Genomic DNA, 18,107 nt, shown 5'->3' on the forward strand with positions numbered 1-18,107 from the left:
TCCCTCGTGATTGGAGATTAACCTTCACCTTCCCCTCTGTTATCTGTATCCTAAGCAATAACCAACCTTTTTAGCCTGTTCCCCGATCAGTTTGTGCTGTCTTGCCAACTCCTATGGCCACACATACAGATCTGTGATCAGGCTACCACTTTCTTGCTCTCCTTGTTTCTGCCTTCCCTTTTCCCCTCTTTCACTGTCTCCATGGGGTTCTCAATGCTTGGCCATTTGCCAAACAATAAAAACATGGCAATGTGCAAATCACCTCATTGGTAAATAAGACTTGATCCCACATGTCATCCTGAAGAGTCTGGAGGAAGTGTGACCTCACTGTGCAGTAACAAAAGAAACAAGGCATAGCTTCTCTGCCATGTGACAGTAGTTCTGCCAAACAAAGATGGAGTGAGAATGAACAGGCGGCCCTGTTGAAGACGCAGCAGGCCTCTCCTCGCCAGGGAGAATAAACATGGCAGGGAATTAGAGTGTGTCAAAGCCTGCTCTATTCCACACCCCTCTTTCACCCCTCTGCCATGTGCACTCTCTCTCTCTCTCTCTCTCTCTCTCTCTCTCTCTCTCCCTCTCTCTCTCTCTCTCTCCCTCTCTCTCTCTCTCTCTCTAAGATGTTACTCACATCCATCCCCTTGCCTGGCCCTTCAGTGTTGCTAAATGTTTTTTTTATTTTTATTATTTCACCTTTATTTAACCAGGTAGGCTAGTTGAGAACAAGTTCTCATTTGCAACTGCGACCTGGCCAAGATAAAGCAAAGCAGTGCGACACAAACAACACAGAGTTACACATGGGATAAACAAACGTACAGTCAATAACACATAAGAAAAATCTATATACAGTGTGTGCAAATGTAGTAAGATTAGTGAGGTAAGGCAATAAATAGGCCAGTGGCAAAATAATTACAATTTAGCAATTAAACACTGGAGTGATAGATGTGCAGATGATGAATGTGCAAGTAGAGATACTAGGGTGCAAAGGAGCAAAAAAATATTTTAACAATATGGGGATGAGGTAGTTGGGTGGGCTATTTACAGATGGGCTGTGTACAGGTGCAATGATCTGTGAGCTGCTCTGACAGCTGATGCTTAAATTTAGTGAGGGAGATATAAGTGATTTTTGCATTTCGTTCCAGTCATTGGCAGCAGAGAACTGAAAGGAAAGGCGGCCAAAGCAGGAGTTGGCTTTCAGTGAAATACACCTGCTGGAGTGTGTGCTATGGCGACCAGTGAGCTGAGATAAGGCGGAGCTTTACCTAGCAAAAACTTATAGATGACCTGGAGTCAGTGGATTTGGCGACAAATATGAAATGAGGGCAAGCCAACGAGAGCATACAGGATGCAGTGGTGGGTAGTATATGGGGCTTTGGTGACAAAACGGATGGCACTGTGATAGACTACATCCAATTTGCTGAGTAGAGTGTTGGAGGCTATTCTGTAAATGACATCGCCGATGTCAAGGATCTGTAGGATAGTCAGTTTTATGGGGGTATGTTTGGCAGCATGAGTGAAGGATGCTTTGTTGAGAAATAGGAAGCCGATTCTAGATTTAATTTTGGATTGGAGATGCTTAATGTGAGTCTGGAAGGAGAGTTTACAGTCTAACCAGACACCTAGGTATTTGTAGTTGTCCACATATTCTAAGTCAGAACCATCCAGTGTATTCATGATAGACGGGCGGGCGAGTGCGGGCAGTGATCGGTTGAAGAGCATGCATTTAGTTTTACTTGCATTTAAGAGCAGTTGGAGGCCACATAAGGAGTGTTGTATGGCATTGGAGCTCGTCTGGAGGTTTGTTAACACAGTGTCCAAAGAAGGGCCAGAAGTATACCGAATGGTGTCGTCTGCGTAGAGGTGGATCAGAGAATCACTAGCAGCAAAAGCGACATCATTGATATATACAGAGAAAAGTCCCCCATAGAGACTGCCAGAGGTCCAGACAATTTGACACATTTAACTCTATCTGAGTAGCTTGTGAACCAGGCTAGGCAGTCATTTGAGAAACCAAGGCTGATGAGTCTGCTGATAAGAATGTGGTGTTTGAAAGAGTCGAAAACCTTGGCAAGGTCGATGAAGACAGCTGCACAGTATTGTCTTTTATCGATGGCGGTTATGATATCGTTTAGGACCTTAGCGTGGCTGAGGTGCACCCATGACCAGCTCAGAAACCAGATTGCATAGCGGAGAAGGTACGGTGGGATTCGAAGTGGTCAGGATTCTGTTTATTAACTTGGCTTTCAAAGACTTTAGAAAGGAAGTTTAGGATAGATATAGGTCTGTAACAGTTTGGGTCTAGAGTGTTTCCCCCTTTGCAGAGGGGGATGACCGCGGCAGCTTTCCAATCTTTAGGGATCTCAGACGATATGAAAGAGAGGTTGAACAAGCCAGTAATAGGGGTTGCAACAATTGCGACGGATAATTTTAGAAAGAGAGGGTACAGATTGTCTAGCCCAGCTGATGTGTAGGTTTCCAGATTTTGCAGGTCTTTCAGAACATAAGCTATCTGGATTTGGGTGAAGGAGAAATGGGGAGGCTTGGGCAGGTTGCTGTGGGGGGTGCAGAGCTGTTGACCGGGTAGGGGTTGCCAGGGGTTGCCAGGTGAAAGCATGGCCATCTGTAGAAACATGCTTATTGAAATTCTCAGATTTATCAGTGGTGACAGTGTTTCCTAGCCTCAGTGCAGTGGGCAGCTGGGAGGAGCTGGGAGGAGGTGCTCTTATTCTCCATGGACTTTACAGTGTCCCTGGACTTTTTGGAGTTTGTGCAACAGGATGCACATTTCTGTTTGAAAAAGCTAGCCTTTGCTTTCCTAGCTGCCTGTGTATATTGGTTCCTAACTTCCCTGAAAAGTTGCATATTGCGGGGGCTATTGGATGCTAATGCAGTACGTCACAGGATGTTTTCATGCTGGTCAAGGGCAGTCAAGTCTGGAGTGATCCAAGGGCTATATCTGTTCTTAGTTCTACATTTTTTGAATGGGGCATGCTTATTTAAGATGGTGAGGAAAGCACATTTAAAGAATAACCAGGCATCCTCTACTGACGGAATGAGGTCAATATCCTCCCATGATACCTGGACCAGGTTGATTAGAAAGGCCTGCTCCCTGAAGTGTTTTAGGGAGTGTTTGACAGTGATGAGGGGTGGTCGTTTGACCGCGGACCCATTACAGACGCAGGCAATGAGGCAGTGATCGCTGAGATCCTGGATGAAGACAGCAAAGGTGTATTTTGAGGGCAGGATGGTTAGGATGATATCTATGAGGGTGCCCGTGTTTACAGATTTAGGGTTGTACCTGGTAGGTTCCTTGATAATTTGTGTGAGATTGAGGGCATCTACCTTAAATTGTAGGACGGCTGGGGTGTTAAGCATATCCCAGTTTAGGTCACCTAACAGTACAAACTCTGAAGATAAATGGGGGGCAACTAATTCACATATGGTGTCCAGGGCCCAGCTGGGGGCTGAGGGGGTCTATAACAAGCGGCAAGAGACTTGGATTTTTAAAAGTAGAAGCTTAAACTGTTTGAGCACAGACCTGGATAGCATGACAGCACTCTGCAGATTATCTCTACAGTAGATTGCAACTCCATCCCCTTTGGCAGTTCTATCTTGGTGGAAAATGTTGTATTTGGGGATGGAAATTTCAGGATTTTTTGTGGCCTTCCTAAGCCAGGATTCAGACATGACTAGGACATCACAGTTGGTGCAGTGTGCTCAAGCAGTGAATAAAACAAGCTTAGAGAGGAGACTCTGATGTTAACATGCATGAAACCAAGACTTTTACGATTACAGAAGTCAACAAACAATAGCACCTGGGGAATAGAAGTGGATTTGGGGGCTACAGGGCCTGGGTTAACCTCTACATCACCAGAGGAACAGAGGAGGAGTAGGATAAGGGTATAAGAACTGGTTGTCTCGTGCGTTTGGGACAGAGAATTAAAGGAGCAGATTTCTGGCCGTGGTAGAATAGATTCAGGGCATAATGTACTGACAATGGTATGGTAGGATATGAGTACAGTGGAGGTAAACCTAGGCTTTGAGTGACGATGAGAGAGGTTTTGTCTCTGGAGGCACCAGTTAAGCTAGGTGAGGTCTCTGCATTTGTGTGGGGGACAACAGAGCTATGTAAGGCATTTTGAGCAGGACTGAGGGCTCTACAGTGAAATAAACAATAAGAACTAGCCAAGACAGCAGTAGACAAGGCATATTGACATTAGAGAGAGGCGTAAAGCAATCACAGGTGTTGATCAGGAGCGCTAAGACAACAACGGGTAAATGGCAATGAATGGGCAGAGTGGGTCAGTTAGTTACATACAGGACCTGAGTTTGAGCCTGGGGCCGACAGGTAAACAAAATGAGGTACCATGTTATTGAAACAGTCCAGGGGGCTTTAGCTGTGTAGCCGAGTGATCATAAGGTCAATAGTTGAGTCAGGGTGCCATTCGCTAGTCACTAATACGCTAGGCAAGCAGAGGACACAGCGTTCAGGGGCTAGGAGATGGTTCTTCGGCGACATCGTAATAGAATAGCCTGTTGAGACCACATCGGGTGATCACGTCGGCAGTCCAGTCGTGATGGATCGGCAGGGCTCCGTGTCGACAATAAATGGTCTAGGCCTATTGGCAAAGGATGTATTTTAGCCCTAGATTTAGCTGGTATATGGGCCTAGCTCGAGGCTAGCTCAAGGCTAGCCGGGGTTGTTTCGGGACAGAGGCGTTAGCTAACAGTTGCCACTCATTTGCAGCTAGCTAGCTGCAATGATCCGGTGTATTGATCCAGAGTGGCAGGAATCCGGTGATATGGTTGAGAGAATCAGTCCAATATGCTCTGGGTTGATATCGCACTGTGCAGACTGGCAGGTGTTGTCCGAGCTAAGGCTGGCTGAGCTAACGCTGGCTGGCTGGTGACCGAGAAAAAGGTGAAGACCGCTAGCCGTTGGCTAACAAAGACTAGAAGCTAGTTAGCTGGCTTGCTTCTGATGGAAGTTCCAGTAATAAGGAATAAAAATTGCAGATCCGTACCGCATTGGGTGAGGCCGGTTGCAGGAAAGTATATTTAGTTCGTTCGTAGATAGAAAGTGAGAATAAGATATATATGAAAAATACTAGCTAAATACATTTTGAGAAGGGAAACAATGTTATGTAGTCAGTGTGGGATGGATCAGAGCTTGGCAGTCAGCTAAAGATGTTCTACATTTCACACTGAAAGAAAAAAGAGAAAGGAACGCATAGCTGTTGCTCAGATGGAATGTTCTGAAGGGGGAATGGGCACTGGCACATGGGCCAGCGATTCCACTTCATTCCTTTCTCTATTGTTTATACCCAATAAGTCCAAATTAACACAGAATCTTGCAAACTAAGATACCCCTGCTACGGAAAGCCCTCTGTTATTGGTTACGCCAAGTAAATTGAATTTGCACACTGAATATTTCTATGAGGAATTGCCAGATGCATGGATGTATTGGGTCTGGGTAAACATTAAAGCACTCAGGAGCAGCCTTGTGTTTATGCCAGTGCCAGAGGATTGAAGGTTTGAGTGGTGATATGCCCCATTTTTGTCGCTGTGGAAATTCACCTGACCCACCACGATTGATTCATTACATTGTAATGGTAGACTGGAGTGCACAAGCAGCTCACCTGTCACACTGCCACAATCAAACAATTTGTGAAGAGAAGGTTTGATTACTTTTTCTTTTCTCTGACCACTTGTGGCCGCGGGACTATCAACGCAAGCTAAGCCATGATCCCGAGCCATCAACCCAAACTGAGCAATCCTAAACTGTTTTAAAAAAAATCAATAACCAGATAAGTCAAATCTATCTATTGTAGTTATCTGTAGTAGCTCAACACAATACAATGCTTGTACATCCTCCCCTGTAAGCAATGAACGACTATATATCCAGTACTGACAGAGCCATTTGCCATGGACTTTTGTCTGCGGGAATTTGACCGTGATTTAATGCTGTTAACACAAGCATGTACAGAATGCAACAACACAATTACCCTTTATTATATTGCACTTGTTCGTACACTTCGATGGCATCAACACACGGTCATGGCTGTCCCTGCACCCATACACTGACAAAGGCTTTATGTTTTTCCCCCATGCTAACTAAAGTGGACTGGAAATAACATTTGATTTGATTTGATTTGAAACGTTTTGTCCCTCCTCTCCTTCCACCACTGTAAATGTAGTACTTGCATCCTCCACTTGAAACTGTTACCCAGGTCCTTAAAGGCATGACAATGTCCTGATAGAAAGTAACCAGAGAGAGAGAAAGAGAAAAGAAGGTAACTTTTTCGGCGGGGGATCCCATTTTTTCCAGCAAATAATTTCTTTGCGACCCCACCCCATATTTTAATGATACAACTTTAACATTTGTAAATTTAGATTTTTACATCAACAAATAATCTCTTGTCAAAATGAAAAGCAACCAATAAATACATTTACTCAAAATAATTGTCGAATTGCGTTTCTCAAAAACATTGTATATTGTCCCATACAATAGTCTGAACTCTTAATAAAATGTAGTTGTTTGTTTTTTGGGGCGACCCCACCTCGTTTCCCCCTTATTGTCACGACTTCCGCCGGAGTCGGTCCCTCTCCTTGTTCGAGCGGCGTTCGGCGGTCGACGTCACCGGCCTTCTAGCCATCGCCAATCCACTTTTCATTTTCAATTTGTTTTGTCTTTGTTTTTTACACACCTGGTTTCAATTCCCCCATTACATGTTCATTATTTAACCCTCTGGTTTCCCCGATGTTTGTGTGCGTATTTGTTCTATTGTTCAGGCTGTTACGGACGGCTGGTATTTTGTTGCCGGGGTTTGTTATTACGCCCATTTATTTCATGGTGCCGGTATTTTTCCCGCACATTTGTATTGTGTTTATACTGGTGTTATCTTGTATTACATACCTTGTCCACGCATCTCCGCTCTCCTGAGCCTGACTACTTTCACCAGTTACCCACAGCCTTGACACGTATGGGGTCGCGACCCCGACTTCGAATACCCCTGCCCTACAGTATGACATATTTTTTAATAAATCATTATGAATGCAACTATATTTATTCACCTGTATTCTCAAAGTCACCTGGAGGCTCACTGAGGCTCTCCTTCCATTCTTTATGCCACACCTTACCATTCTCCACCTGCAAATCTGTTCACATTTCCAACTCTTTTTTACTCATTTCTCCCTCTCTTCTGCACTTACTTACTTCTAGTTTTGAGAGTTTCAGTTTAATATTTTCTCAGTGCGGTTACCTACGGTTTGACCTGCGGTGGGCCCAATGCTAAGTGTTCACCTGGTCCTTCTCTTAACAGTCTCTGTGCCTATTCTTTGACCACCTGCCAGGCTACAAGATGCATGCTAAACTATGTGCTACAGTTGGCCTCTAAAGCCAAGAGTACAACTGAATGGAAATGGCTACCTAGGGTAGAATCTGAGTTAATATTTTATGGGTAGACCTTTTCCGTTCTGTCTCAATCTAGCCTATTGTGGGTTCTCATTATTGTGGCCAAGTAAGGAGCCCGAAGGGGTCAAGGATTACGCATTTACAAGATTATTAGTCCAAATGTTGTCATCCCATTGGAATTCATACACACTGTCTCACATCTGAAATGCCATCACTTGGCTGTAGGGAGTGTTTGAATAGACACACATGCGTGCCCTTTTGGCTTTGTGTCAATTGTCCTACCTTTTCTTCTGGTATTCTGTCGAACTTACTCAATAAGTAAGTCTGTGTCCCTCCAGCTGTGTTAAAATCCATTAAATTGCATTCATGTTTAATAAATGTTTTGCTGAGGGCCATCATTGAACTTTGTCACACAGGAACTCATTGTGATTCATAGTGCATTGGTCAGCCTGTCAGTAGCGGTGCGTGGTTAAAATCACTGGGGAAGCCAAGTGTCGTCCCCCCTCCCTGAAAAAAAGCCATAATACAACTTACACTGAATGTGTTGTGATAATTGTGTTGTTTGCTCTATAACCTGTTAGTTCATATGCCTAACAACTATTGATTTAGAACCACAGAGAGTTACCCGCAAGTTGCAAAGAAAAATGGAGCTGCCTCCACTATTCAAGCACCATATAATTATTTCAACATCATCAAATCACTTCAATTTAGTCTAATCAACATAACCTAAATATGATGTGGATGTCCATGGTTCTGATTTATGTTTGCTTGCATGTGTGTGCGTAGAAAAACATGTTGACTCACCCTACTTGTAGAAAAATGTCAATGCCATCCTCTTCTCTTTCATGTTGACAAAACGGTCTATCACTGTCATACAGTACACACTTTTATTTTTTGTTGTCCTAGGCTACCTGGCTAAAATGCTTGGTCGCTAGCCTAGCTTCCATTCATAAGCAACGTTAGTTAGTTATCATTAGCCTTCTACAGCTAGCTACATATTAAACTAATGGTTGGATCAGAATAGCCGTTATAATAATTGGCCAGTAAGGAGAATTAAGTAAAACCACAAGTCCAAATCCCTATCTCCATCCATGGATAATTTAGCTAGCTAGCCACCGGAGGACAACAACACAACGAGATGCAACAATTCAAGTTGTTTCTGTTAATGACCTAGACTCTGGTACAATGTGATACTCGTTTGTACCAGACAGTACCCGAATAATAGCCTACAGGTTTTTTTTTTTGGGGGGGGGGGGGGGCTTCCCTTGGTGTCAATGAATACATGCCACTGCTGCCTATTAGGATATTTGACTGAGATTAGCCTTAGCCCTTAGCCTTGTTAATCCTCAGTATAGAGCACTTGCTTTAACACACTTGTCAAGTGTTACTGATTTGTGAACCAATCCCAAAGACCACTTTCCATTCCCCCACCAGCATATGCCCTTCACGGCAACCTCGATAAGCACATCCTCGATACCAATCCGACCCTGAAAATGCATCACTCAAGGGAGGGTCATGGAGGATTGCAGGGCAAGTGGAAATGGGCGGGAATTTCGGGTGAAACCCACAAGGTGTCGGAGTGGTTATTGATTGCAGGTGGACTTAACTATTAGCAGCAGGAGCCTGGGGGTGAAGTGGGGCCATGTGATGAGATGGGCCAGGCCGAGGGAGGAGGCACCTCAGCGGGGCTCAGACATTCCCCAGGCCCCTTGGAGTCCTTGGATGAGCTGAGAGGCATGGAGGGGGCAGCTGTCAGTGTGTGGAGTGAACGGGAGGGTTGGGGGGTGAGGTGCAGACATGGGCAGGCATGGTTGAGGTGATTTGAGGAGGGTAACAGTGCGGAGACTTGAACCAGGCTGAGATACTGTACTTTGTCAACTCACAGCACCTCTAAATAATAACTGCAGCCTTTCCCAAGAGACAAGTGGCATTCCATGGAGCTGTCCTCATGCTACTTGATTTATCTGGTTACAGTCAGTCATTAGTCAGAGATACAGCATTTATTTTGGTTTACACTGTATTTAAATAGTTCCCTACAAATGCTACATTCTATACATGCTCAACTAACTACTATGCACCTCTTTTTGCTGGTATCAGATAGCAATGCTTTCCTGTTTACAGTCCGCATTCCTCTATTCCATCAGGGTTTTGAGTAATGGCCTCCAAAACGACAAGGACTTTGATGACCCAACGTGACCCACGCATCTGATATAACCTTGTGAATCCAATAAGCCGACTCACACCCCAATGGCTACCGTCCAGTGATGCTTTTAGCTTGATCCAATCAACATGTGTATTGGCTGTATAGTCACACTAGCAATGTCCAGTGTGAATTTCTAGCTTGAAAACATCCAGTTGACTTTGAGCTCCCTGAAGATCTTGAGATTGCTTTGTTGTAAGGACCAATGGGCATTCAGGTGAATTTGTGTAGACCTCTTGTGCGTTTGTGAAACTTCACTGCAAATTAGTCACCACTGTCGCAGTTATACCTTCACTGTCCCAACGTTTTAAGGTAATGCCTTAGTCAGTTTAGAAAATCTGCACATTCCATTTATAGCTTCACGAATAAAACTCCATTGATTTATGAACAAAGAAATCAGAAACAGACACAATAGAGAGAGTTAAGCATTGAGTCGTTGCTGCCATGCATTGTGAAAACAACTGCGCTATGGAAAGAGGCTTTTGCTTACAGTACAAAGAAGTAGCACGCTCGGTATTAGAATTGCAGATCAACCACTGTATGGGCTTAGCGATGGATAATCCTTGATTTACTCTCTGCCGTGACAGATTTGTCCCATTGTATTTATTTGCGGTGCTTTACATTGCCTGAAGCAACATTTGGGGAGTTTTGGTGTGGACTGTTAGAGACTGTTCAGGCTTTTTATGTGGACAGAAAGGAATGTGCTAGCTTTAGCGTAAACATAAAGCAGACCCCAAGAACCCATAAGTCTTCTGTTCACACCGCAAGGGACAATTAGTCAAGGATTTGCCTCTGTGTATGACAGGGCTTTTAAAGGCTAACAGCCCCGATAGCCTACAGCTGACCTTTTAGCACTAAAACAGAGATAGTGGTCCAGCATTGACGGACGGCCCTGTTACGAGAGCAAGAGAGAGAACGTGGGTGTGTGTGTGTGTGTGTGTGTGTGTGTGTGTGTGTTTGTGTGTGTGTGTGTGTGTGTGGCGGTGGGGGGGTGTAAGGCAAAGAGAGATAGAGAGATGAGCAAGTGAAAAAGGTCAACAGCTGATTGAATCGGAGTTACTGTCTCCTGCTTCTAATTTAGCCTTTCCTACAGTAGTCTTTTGTTTGAAAATTAAGTGAAAGATAGACTTTTTTAGGAAGGGAACATCACTGACAACTTACTGTTTGGCTGATTGTCCTCATGTGGAAACGGTTCACCTCAGTGTTCTATTTGAGTCCCTCGTTATTATCCTCTTCCTGTTTACCCCCTCGCAGTCCTCGTGCTTCTGCTCGGGAACTCTGGGATTGATTGTCGCAGCCATTAGAGCGCTAATCGGATTAGAGGTTAGCGCCAACCTTGGCAGATCATGGGTTCCAGTAGGCTTCACAATCGCCTTTAAACATCATTGACTTTCTGGTGCTAAGATAAGCTAGTTAACTGCTGCTAGGAGTTAGCAGTTAGGCTACCTTTCACTTGTTGCATACTGTTACACAGTTGGAACTTGTTATTATATTGTCCATTGAGGTTGGCTCAGAGCTCAATGCTAGCATATTGTTCTCTTTTCCCAGCCAATCATTCTATTCTAAAATGAACTGTACATCATCTCTTAGGTCTGTTGTCTGTATCTCTGTGAAGACATTTTGATCACTAGGGTATTGTCATATTCTTCCTGTGATATACCTATAGACACATACACATTGATACACATTCATAAGATGTACTAGTTTTGGGAAATGTACTATATACTATATTGAGGCATACAGTAAAAACAAAGGACTAATGCTCAGTATCACACAGGTCAAATTTTGAGAGTTTAAATCAGGTATCAACTGTCTGTATACTGTATGCTTACGCATAATCTGCAACATACAACATTTTCTTCATTTTCTTTTCCAGGTGTCTTCATCCTGTGTTCCTGCCACTAACTATGAGCTGGTAAGATTAAAATAATATATATATATTTATATATATATATATATATATATATATATATATATATATATATATAATTGCTCAATGTAAATATGTCAGTAATAGTGTGTCAAAGTATGTATTGTGGAGTAATCTCTTCCAAACATCCAGGGAATGGGTTCTGGGAATCAAGCGAATGAGCAAGGGCAATAAAAACAACATCATGTTGCTGCATTACCTTTTTTGGTCTGGGTTTGAGATTCTCTGTTGGATGTGGAATTATTTGCCCTCTCTGCACGTCTCGTGTATACATTTACTCTAATCCTTGGAAAGACAGAGTGGCCTGCAATGTACACTGAGTATACAAAACATTAAGGACACCTGCTCTTTCCATGCCAAAGACTGACCAAGTGAATCCAGGTGAAAGCAATGATCCCGTATTGATGTCACTTGTTAAATCCGCTTCAATCAGTGTAGTTGAAGGAGAGACAGATCAAAGAAGGATTTTTAAGCCTTGAGACAATTGAGACATGGATTGTGTACGTGTGCCTTTCAGAGGGTGAATGGGCAAGAGCGGGGTATGATAGTAGGTGCCAGGCGCACCGGTTTGTGTCGAGAACTTCACCGCTGCTGGGTTGTTCATGCTCAACAGTTTCCCGTGTGTATCAAGAATGGTCCACCACCCAAGGGGCATCCAGCCAACTTGACACAACTGTGGGAAGCATTGGAGTCAACATGGGCCAGCATCCCTGTGGAACGCTTTCGACTTCTTGTAGACTCCATGCCCCAACGAATTGAGGCTGTTCTGAGGGCAAAAGTTGGGGGTTCATCTATTTTCCTTCCCCAGTATGTCATCTACAGGGGGGTTTCACTTTGTGAAATGGCCCTCCATGTAATTTTCTCTCTCTCCCTATGCCAAGACAACTCACCCCAGAGGTAGACATCACACCCAACATCTTGCTGATTGCCCACTTAAACGTTAATTAGCTAAGATGTAAAACATTCACTGACATATGGTCTTTTTACGACCGAGAAGAGAAAAAGTGCACACACACATACATGCATGAAAACACACACACACACACACACACACACACACACACACACACACACACACACACACACACACACACACACACACACACACACACACACAGCGGCAAGCTACTCAGGAGGCCTACAGCAGCTGTGTTGTGAAAACAAAATATGGTTCTCAAGGACAACAGTGGCAGTATTTACCAGAGGAAACTGAGTCCAGCTGGACGAAAGGGCCTTACAGAGAGCAGGAAACAGGAGAAAATACCACAACTTCACACTCGTACCATTTGCTTGTACAGATGTTTGGTTTGCATACATTATTTTCTCCCTCTGATTTTGCTTCATTTCATGAGTAAGTAGGCTATGCAGTCTCTAACTAGGCAGAGTGATGGATTTTAGAGTGATTGCTACATGACTCATGATTGGCTACTTCTTTTACGTTTGATGTGTGTGTGTGTGCGTCTGTGTGTGGAGGAAGTGGATAGCTGCTGAGGGATTACCCTCTTAGGGCTGTACTTCCTACCTCCCACCCCCATACCACTTTTCTTGATAAAACACCGCTCCTGTACCTCTTATACTCACCCCTCTTTTCCATTCTGGATCATACATTTAACAGAACCGTGCAGAAACAACACTGCATTCCACTCCATGTCATGGCAGTTTATTAGCGTTCTCAAAACGTAATTATTTGTTATTAGGTTGGGAAGAACTAAAATGTGCTGTTTGATTGTTATACACAGTGGTACTGTATGAGCTATAGGTAAGTAAAATAGTAGCAAAGCTGTTGTGAAGTGCAAAGTGTATTGTATATAGGATAAATTGTGTGTGTATGTGTGTTCGCTTGTGTGTGTGTGTGTGTGTGTGTGTGTGTGTGTGTGTGTGTGTGTGTGTGTGTGTGTGTGTGTGTGTGTGTGTTTGTGTGTGTGCATGCTTGTGTGTGTGTTTTCTCTCTGGCTGAAGGATGCTTCTCTCCTCCCATCCCAGGCATCTCCATGTTTGGTGAATTCCTCACCTCTAGAAGAAAGAGAGAGGGCGAGAGAGAGAGAGAGAGAGAGAGAGAGATCTGATTTCGACAGTTGTGTTGTCTAGGTGCAGAACAGAGGGAAGATCACCATAAATCGCTTCATGTCTAAAATGATGAGGGGTTCAATTAACATAGTATTTTACATATAAAGTCACTTATTGTGATTCTAGTGATTTGGTGTGTTGGGAGACACACACCAGAGAATATGAGTCTTTAACTACAGGTACACTACAGGTACACTACAGTACACGAAGACACTATGCGGATGCTGTGACTGTCATGTTAGGAAGAGTGTGTGAGAGTGAGGTCCATATAGTGAAGTCAAGTACAGTACCCTATGTGAGGGAGAAATACATAGTTAGGACGTAACTAACAAAGGGATGTAGCCTATAGAGCCGACACTACAGCATAGAGATCAATAGCATCAATACGTTTCTGTGGACTCCAGTGTGTTGGAGAGTGGGGTGTCCAATGTGAGCTGTCAAGTGGAAGCTCTGGTTTGATCATGGTGCGATAAGGATGTCCTCAGAGTGAGTGATGAGGCGATAGCTCCCCCAGCGGGATTCCCATGCTCCCATGCTTGGAGGTGCGTGGCGTAGAGTGGGGCATGCTGGGTAGTACATTCCTGAGACGTGCCCTCATGTTAACTAACGCTGGGCCTGCAATTTCATTTCCCAGAGAGAGAGAGTGTGGAGAGAGAGAGAGAGAGTATGGAGAGAGAGACAGAGAGAGAGAGAGCAGAACATAGTAAACTGGTTTTAGGTTTGAAACACGCACAGACATACATACACATGCAGCACTCACACACGTAATTATTCACATACACCTTTATACAATCCCCTCAGGCTTGTGTTTACCTGCATCCACTCAAAGCTGTTTCTCAGTCAATGCCTCCCGACACCTACGTCATCCAGACACACACACACACACAAAACCAACACAAACCACGGCTGGGGAATCGTGCCAGTGCATTGCTGTGTAATGACTCTAACTGTGGCGCAGAGATGGGCAAGATCTTTTCAATTAGCCCAGTGTTTACAGCTGCACATACTTGGCTGATATGCCATATTACGTTCTGTATACAGGACAGGACCAAGTACCCCATAATATTATGTGATTCCTATCTCGTAGGCATGTGCATATACATGGGAAGCACGTAAGGTTGGCCATCCATGTTGTATATGCCAAGTGAAAGATGGATGTTTATTTTTACCAGCTGTACATACACATTATATAATGAACTGAAAGATGTCAACTAGTATTGATGACAAGTATTGATTGTGTGTTAATGTGCATTGTGTCAGCTGAAGCTAGGCCATATGAAAGATTTTTCTGGTTAGCATTCTTCTTTTTTTTTCACAATAAGTGCCTTGACTTCAAAAATGAAAGTCCCTGGAGGACAAGAGTTTAGGTAAAACAGCCAATGGTGTGCTTTGTGTAGTATATGGATACAGCTGGACTCCACTGAGTTGCGTGTAGAACTGTTCTCTTCAGGAACGTTTTGATTCACTCTCTCTTTGACCCGTCCAAATATACAAGGCGAGAGACAGCTAGGCATATTTGTACACAGGAAAACAAACAATGGGGGAAAACACAGAGCCCTCATAGTTTTGGCTCAGATTGGATGTCATGGAAGTCCTCATCGGGCCATTGGGTTATGTCATCATCTGTGTATGCTGTGGTTGTATCAGTGACCAAACCCTGTTAGCCATAATAGGACATGAGACAGGAGAGAGAAGGGAAAGAAAGGGTGAGAGAGAGAGAGGAAAGAGAGAACACATTCCAAACTGAGTGAGAATGAGCAGACTAGCATCACTCCGTCCCCACTGGTGTGTCTTCGTCATCCCCCACAGTTGTTTATAATCACAGAACCCTAGTCTCTCGTGCATACCAGAATGTCATGTGTTATGTAACAGAGAGAGCTGAAGAGTCCATTTGGGATGGGTCGATCTGGCTGGCCTGCGTGTGACCTCCGTCCGTCCGGGTCCTAGTGCAAACTTTGAGAGAGGTCAGAGGTTGTTTATGGACACTGCTGGCTCAGGAGGTTCCCACAGCTCTGCGTGGCTCAGTTTTGAATTCCAGCATTGGATTGTTTCCATAGAAACCCACCATGAGATCGTGGGCCCAGAATTGTGTATGAGTGGGAGCTAAAGACCAGGGAGCCCACCTCCCCCTCCTCTCTCCATCATCGTTTATGTTTACATTTCTAAACCATGTTCTGTGAAATGCTGCAGATGGGGCTGCTAAGCATGGGAGACTAGCAGATGTTTGCGTGTGTGGGTAAATTGTGCCTGTGTGTGTTGGTGTTGATACAGTTTGTGTGTTAGGGGGGAATGTGTGTGTATTTAAAATGTATTCGCCCACCAACTATTATATTATTAATACTGGGGACAGTGCCAGGTAGCTCCCTTAACAGTCCATGAGGAATTTGAAGGGCTGTTTATTTATTAAGCATCACATATTCAGCATTGTCTGGACGTCAACCTAGGGTTTTAAATCAACCTGTAATTGGCTTGGATGCAGCTTTGAGACAGGCGAAACAGCATTGCCTTTTTAGGTGTCAGACATAAGAGGGCTTTGACAGGAAACTCACATCTACTTTGTCTCCTGCCAAACAGCCATCCTGTCCTTATTTTAGTAAACAAACAGTTTCTTTCTGTTGCCTCCCTCATGATTGTGCCAAAACTAAGGTAAATGTTCAATGTTGTTGACAGAAGCATAAATAAAAGTGTATTCATGTGTGAGAAGTTGAAAGATGTCTTGAGCTCCGTGGTTTAAGAAATCATGCTTGGCAGGGGGGTTAAAGTTCCATTTTTAAAACATTGAAGGCTGTCCAGACAGCCCCTAGACGGTAAACCCCAGTACTCACTTCATGTAGTTCTGAAAGGTGACATTTCTGCCATAAAATACACCCATCCAATCCTTTCATATCTACACAACTGTCAAGAGGGTAGGGTCTAGAGCACGTGTCAAAATCATTCTATAGAGGGCCGATTGTCCGCAGATTTTCACTCCTCTCTTGCACTTGATTGGTCAATTAAGGTCATGATTAGTTAGGAACTCCCCTCACCTGGTTGTCTGAGTCTTCTTTGAACACAAATTAAAAGGAAATAACCAAAACCAGCAGACTTTCGGCCCTCCATGGAATGAGTTTGACACTAGAGATTGGTTAGGCCTGAATTCCAGTAGCATTGCTTTGTATTTAGGCTGCAGTTTCTATCCTCACCAGCAGGAGGCAGTGTAGCGTTAGATCATTTTACTCAACTCGTCGATTGTACATTTTCCCTCTCTACCATAACTATACTGCTTTCTGTCTAGAAACAAATGATTATGGGAGAACACGTGAGAATGAAACAGGCCATTTTTCCAATCCCAAGTAATAAATGTAAAAGAAAGCACATGCTCCCTTGATGGGATACATTTTTGAACCTGCATGGATTGAGGAATTTTCATTGGGGCATAAATCTGTAGAATGTCATGCAAAGAATGTGAAAACCCTTAAAAAACGTATACGTTTTGACGTGTTTCATAACTTCGCAAATTAGGCTTTCCAAAATGATTTAGGGGTAAATAGCCTGTGATTCTGCATTCACCCATGCTTTTCATCTCTCCTTTTCATTAAAGAAAACTGGGAACGACATTGCTCAGACCAAAAACAAAATGAATTGACAATCAACGTTTTAGTATCAACAGTTCAATTGACACGTATACACACAGCATCATGAGGAGTTTTTATATATTGTGACTGTACAGGATGTATTCATAAAACGTAGACCAACGCAGATGGTACAGTATGTATTTTGAAATCTCAAAAGAGCACCATGGTCTAGCAAAAACATTGAGGTGACCATATAGGGATATAATAAAGATAGAAGGAGAGTAGGAAGGAAGGAGAGAGGAAGGATAGTAGGAAGGAGAGTAGGAAGGAGGAAGAAAGGAGAGTAGGAAGGAGGGAGGGAGGAGAGTAGGAAGGAGGGAGGAAGGAGAGTAGGAAGGAGGGAGGGAGGAAGGAGGAAGGAGAGTAGGAAGGAGGAAGAAAGGAGAGTAGGAAGGAGGGAGGAAGGAGAGTAGGAAGGAGAGTAGGAAGGAGGGAGGAAGGAGAGCAGGGAGGAAGGAGGGAGAAAGAGATGAGAGATGTAGTACATACCCTGGGCCATGAGTCTGCCCACAACACACACACACACACACACACACACACACACACACACACACACACACACACACACACACACACACACACACAAAGTTTAGCTCCTAGTTTGGATCCAGACTGGCCAACTCTAGCTGATTTCACTAGAGATGTGGCATCTAAATAAGCTGGCCTGGTGATTATATTTAGCTGTGTGTCATTTCCAAGGAGACTCTGTTTGGGTATATTTGTGTCCTCACACTGGGAAACTCCCTACACTGTACCTTTCTTCTTGGGCACTTCCAAGGGTGACTTATAATTATTTGAGTTATGTGAATCTATCAAAGGAGGCTCTATGTACAGTCCATGTGACTTACACATGGACTGAATACTGGCCTTACATGTTTATGTCAC

General features: G+C 43.8%; 1 protein-coding gene across 9 annotated transcripts in view; it reads left to right on the top strand.

Annotated features, from left to right (window-relative positions):
- LOC139380518 (tensin 1b) overlaps positions 1-18,107 on the top strand; it is a 291,929-nt gene that overhangs the window by 169,744 nt on the left and 104,078 nt on the right. For 7 of the 9 annotated variants that reach the window (XM_071123243.1, XM_071123242.1, XM_071123244.1 and 4 more), the window contains one exon: positions 11,488-11,526. The exons of the other annotated variants lie outside the window; for them this stretch is intronic. In XM_071123243.1, coding sequence (XP_070979344.1) covers positions 11,488-11,526 — 39 coding nt within the window. The remainder of the gene's footprint in view (positions 1-11,487; positions 11,527-18,107) is intronic. 9 annotated transcript variants of the gene reach the window in all.

The sequence above is a fragment of the Oncorhynchus clarkii genome, chromosome 22, assembly GCF_045791955.1.
Source record: "Oncorhynchus clarkii lewisi isolate Uvic-CL-2024 chromosome 22, UVic_Ocla_1.0, whole genome shotgun sequence".
NCBI lineage: Eukaryota > Metazoa > Chordata > Actinopteri > Salmoniformes > Salmonidae > Oncorhynchus > Oncorhynchus clarkii.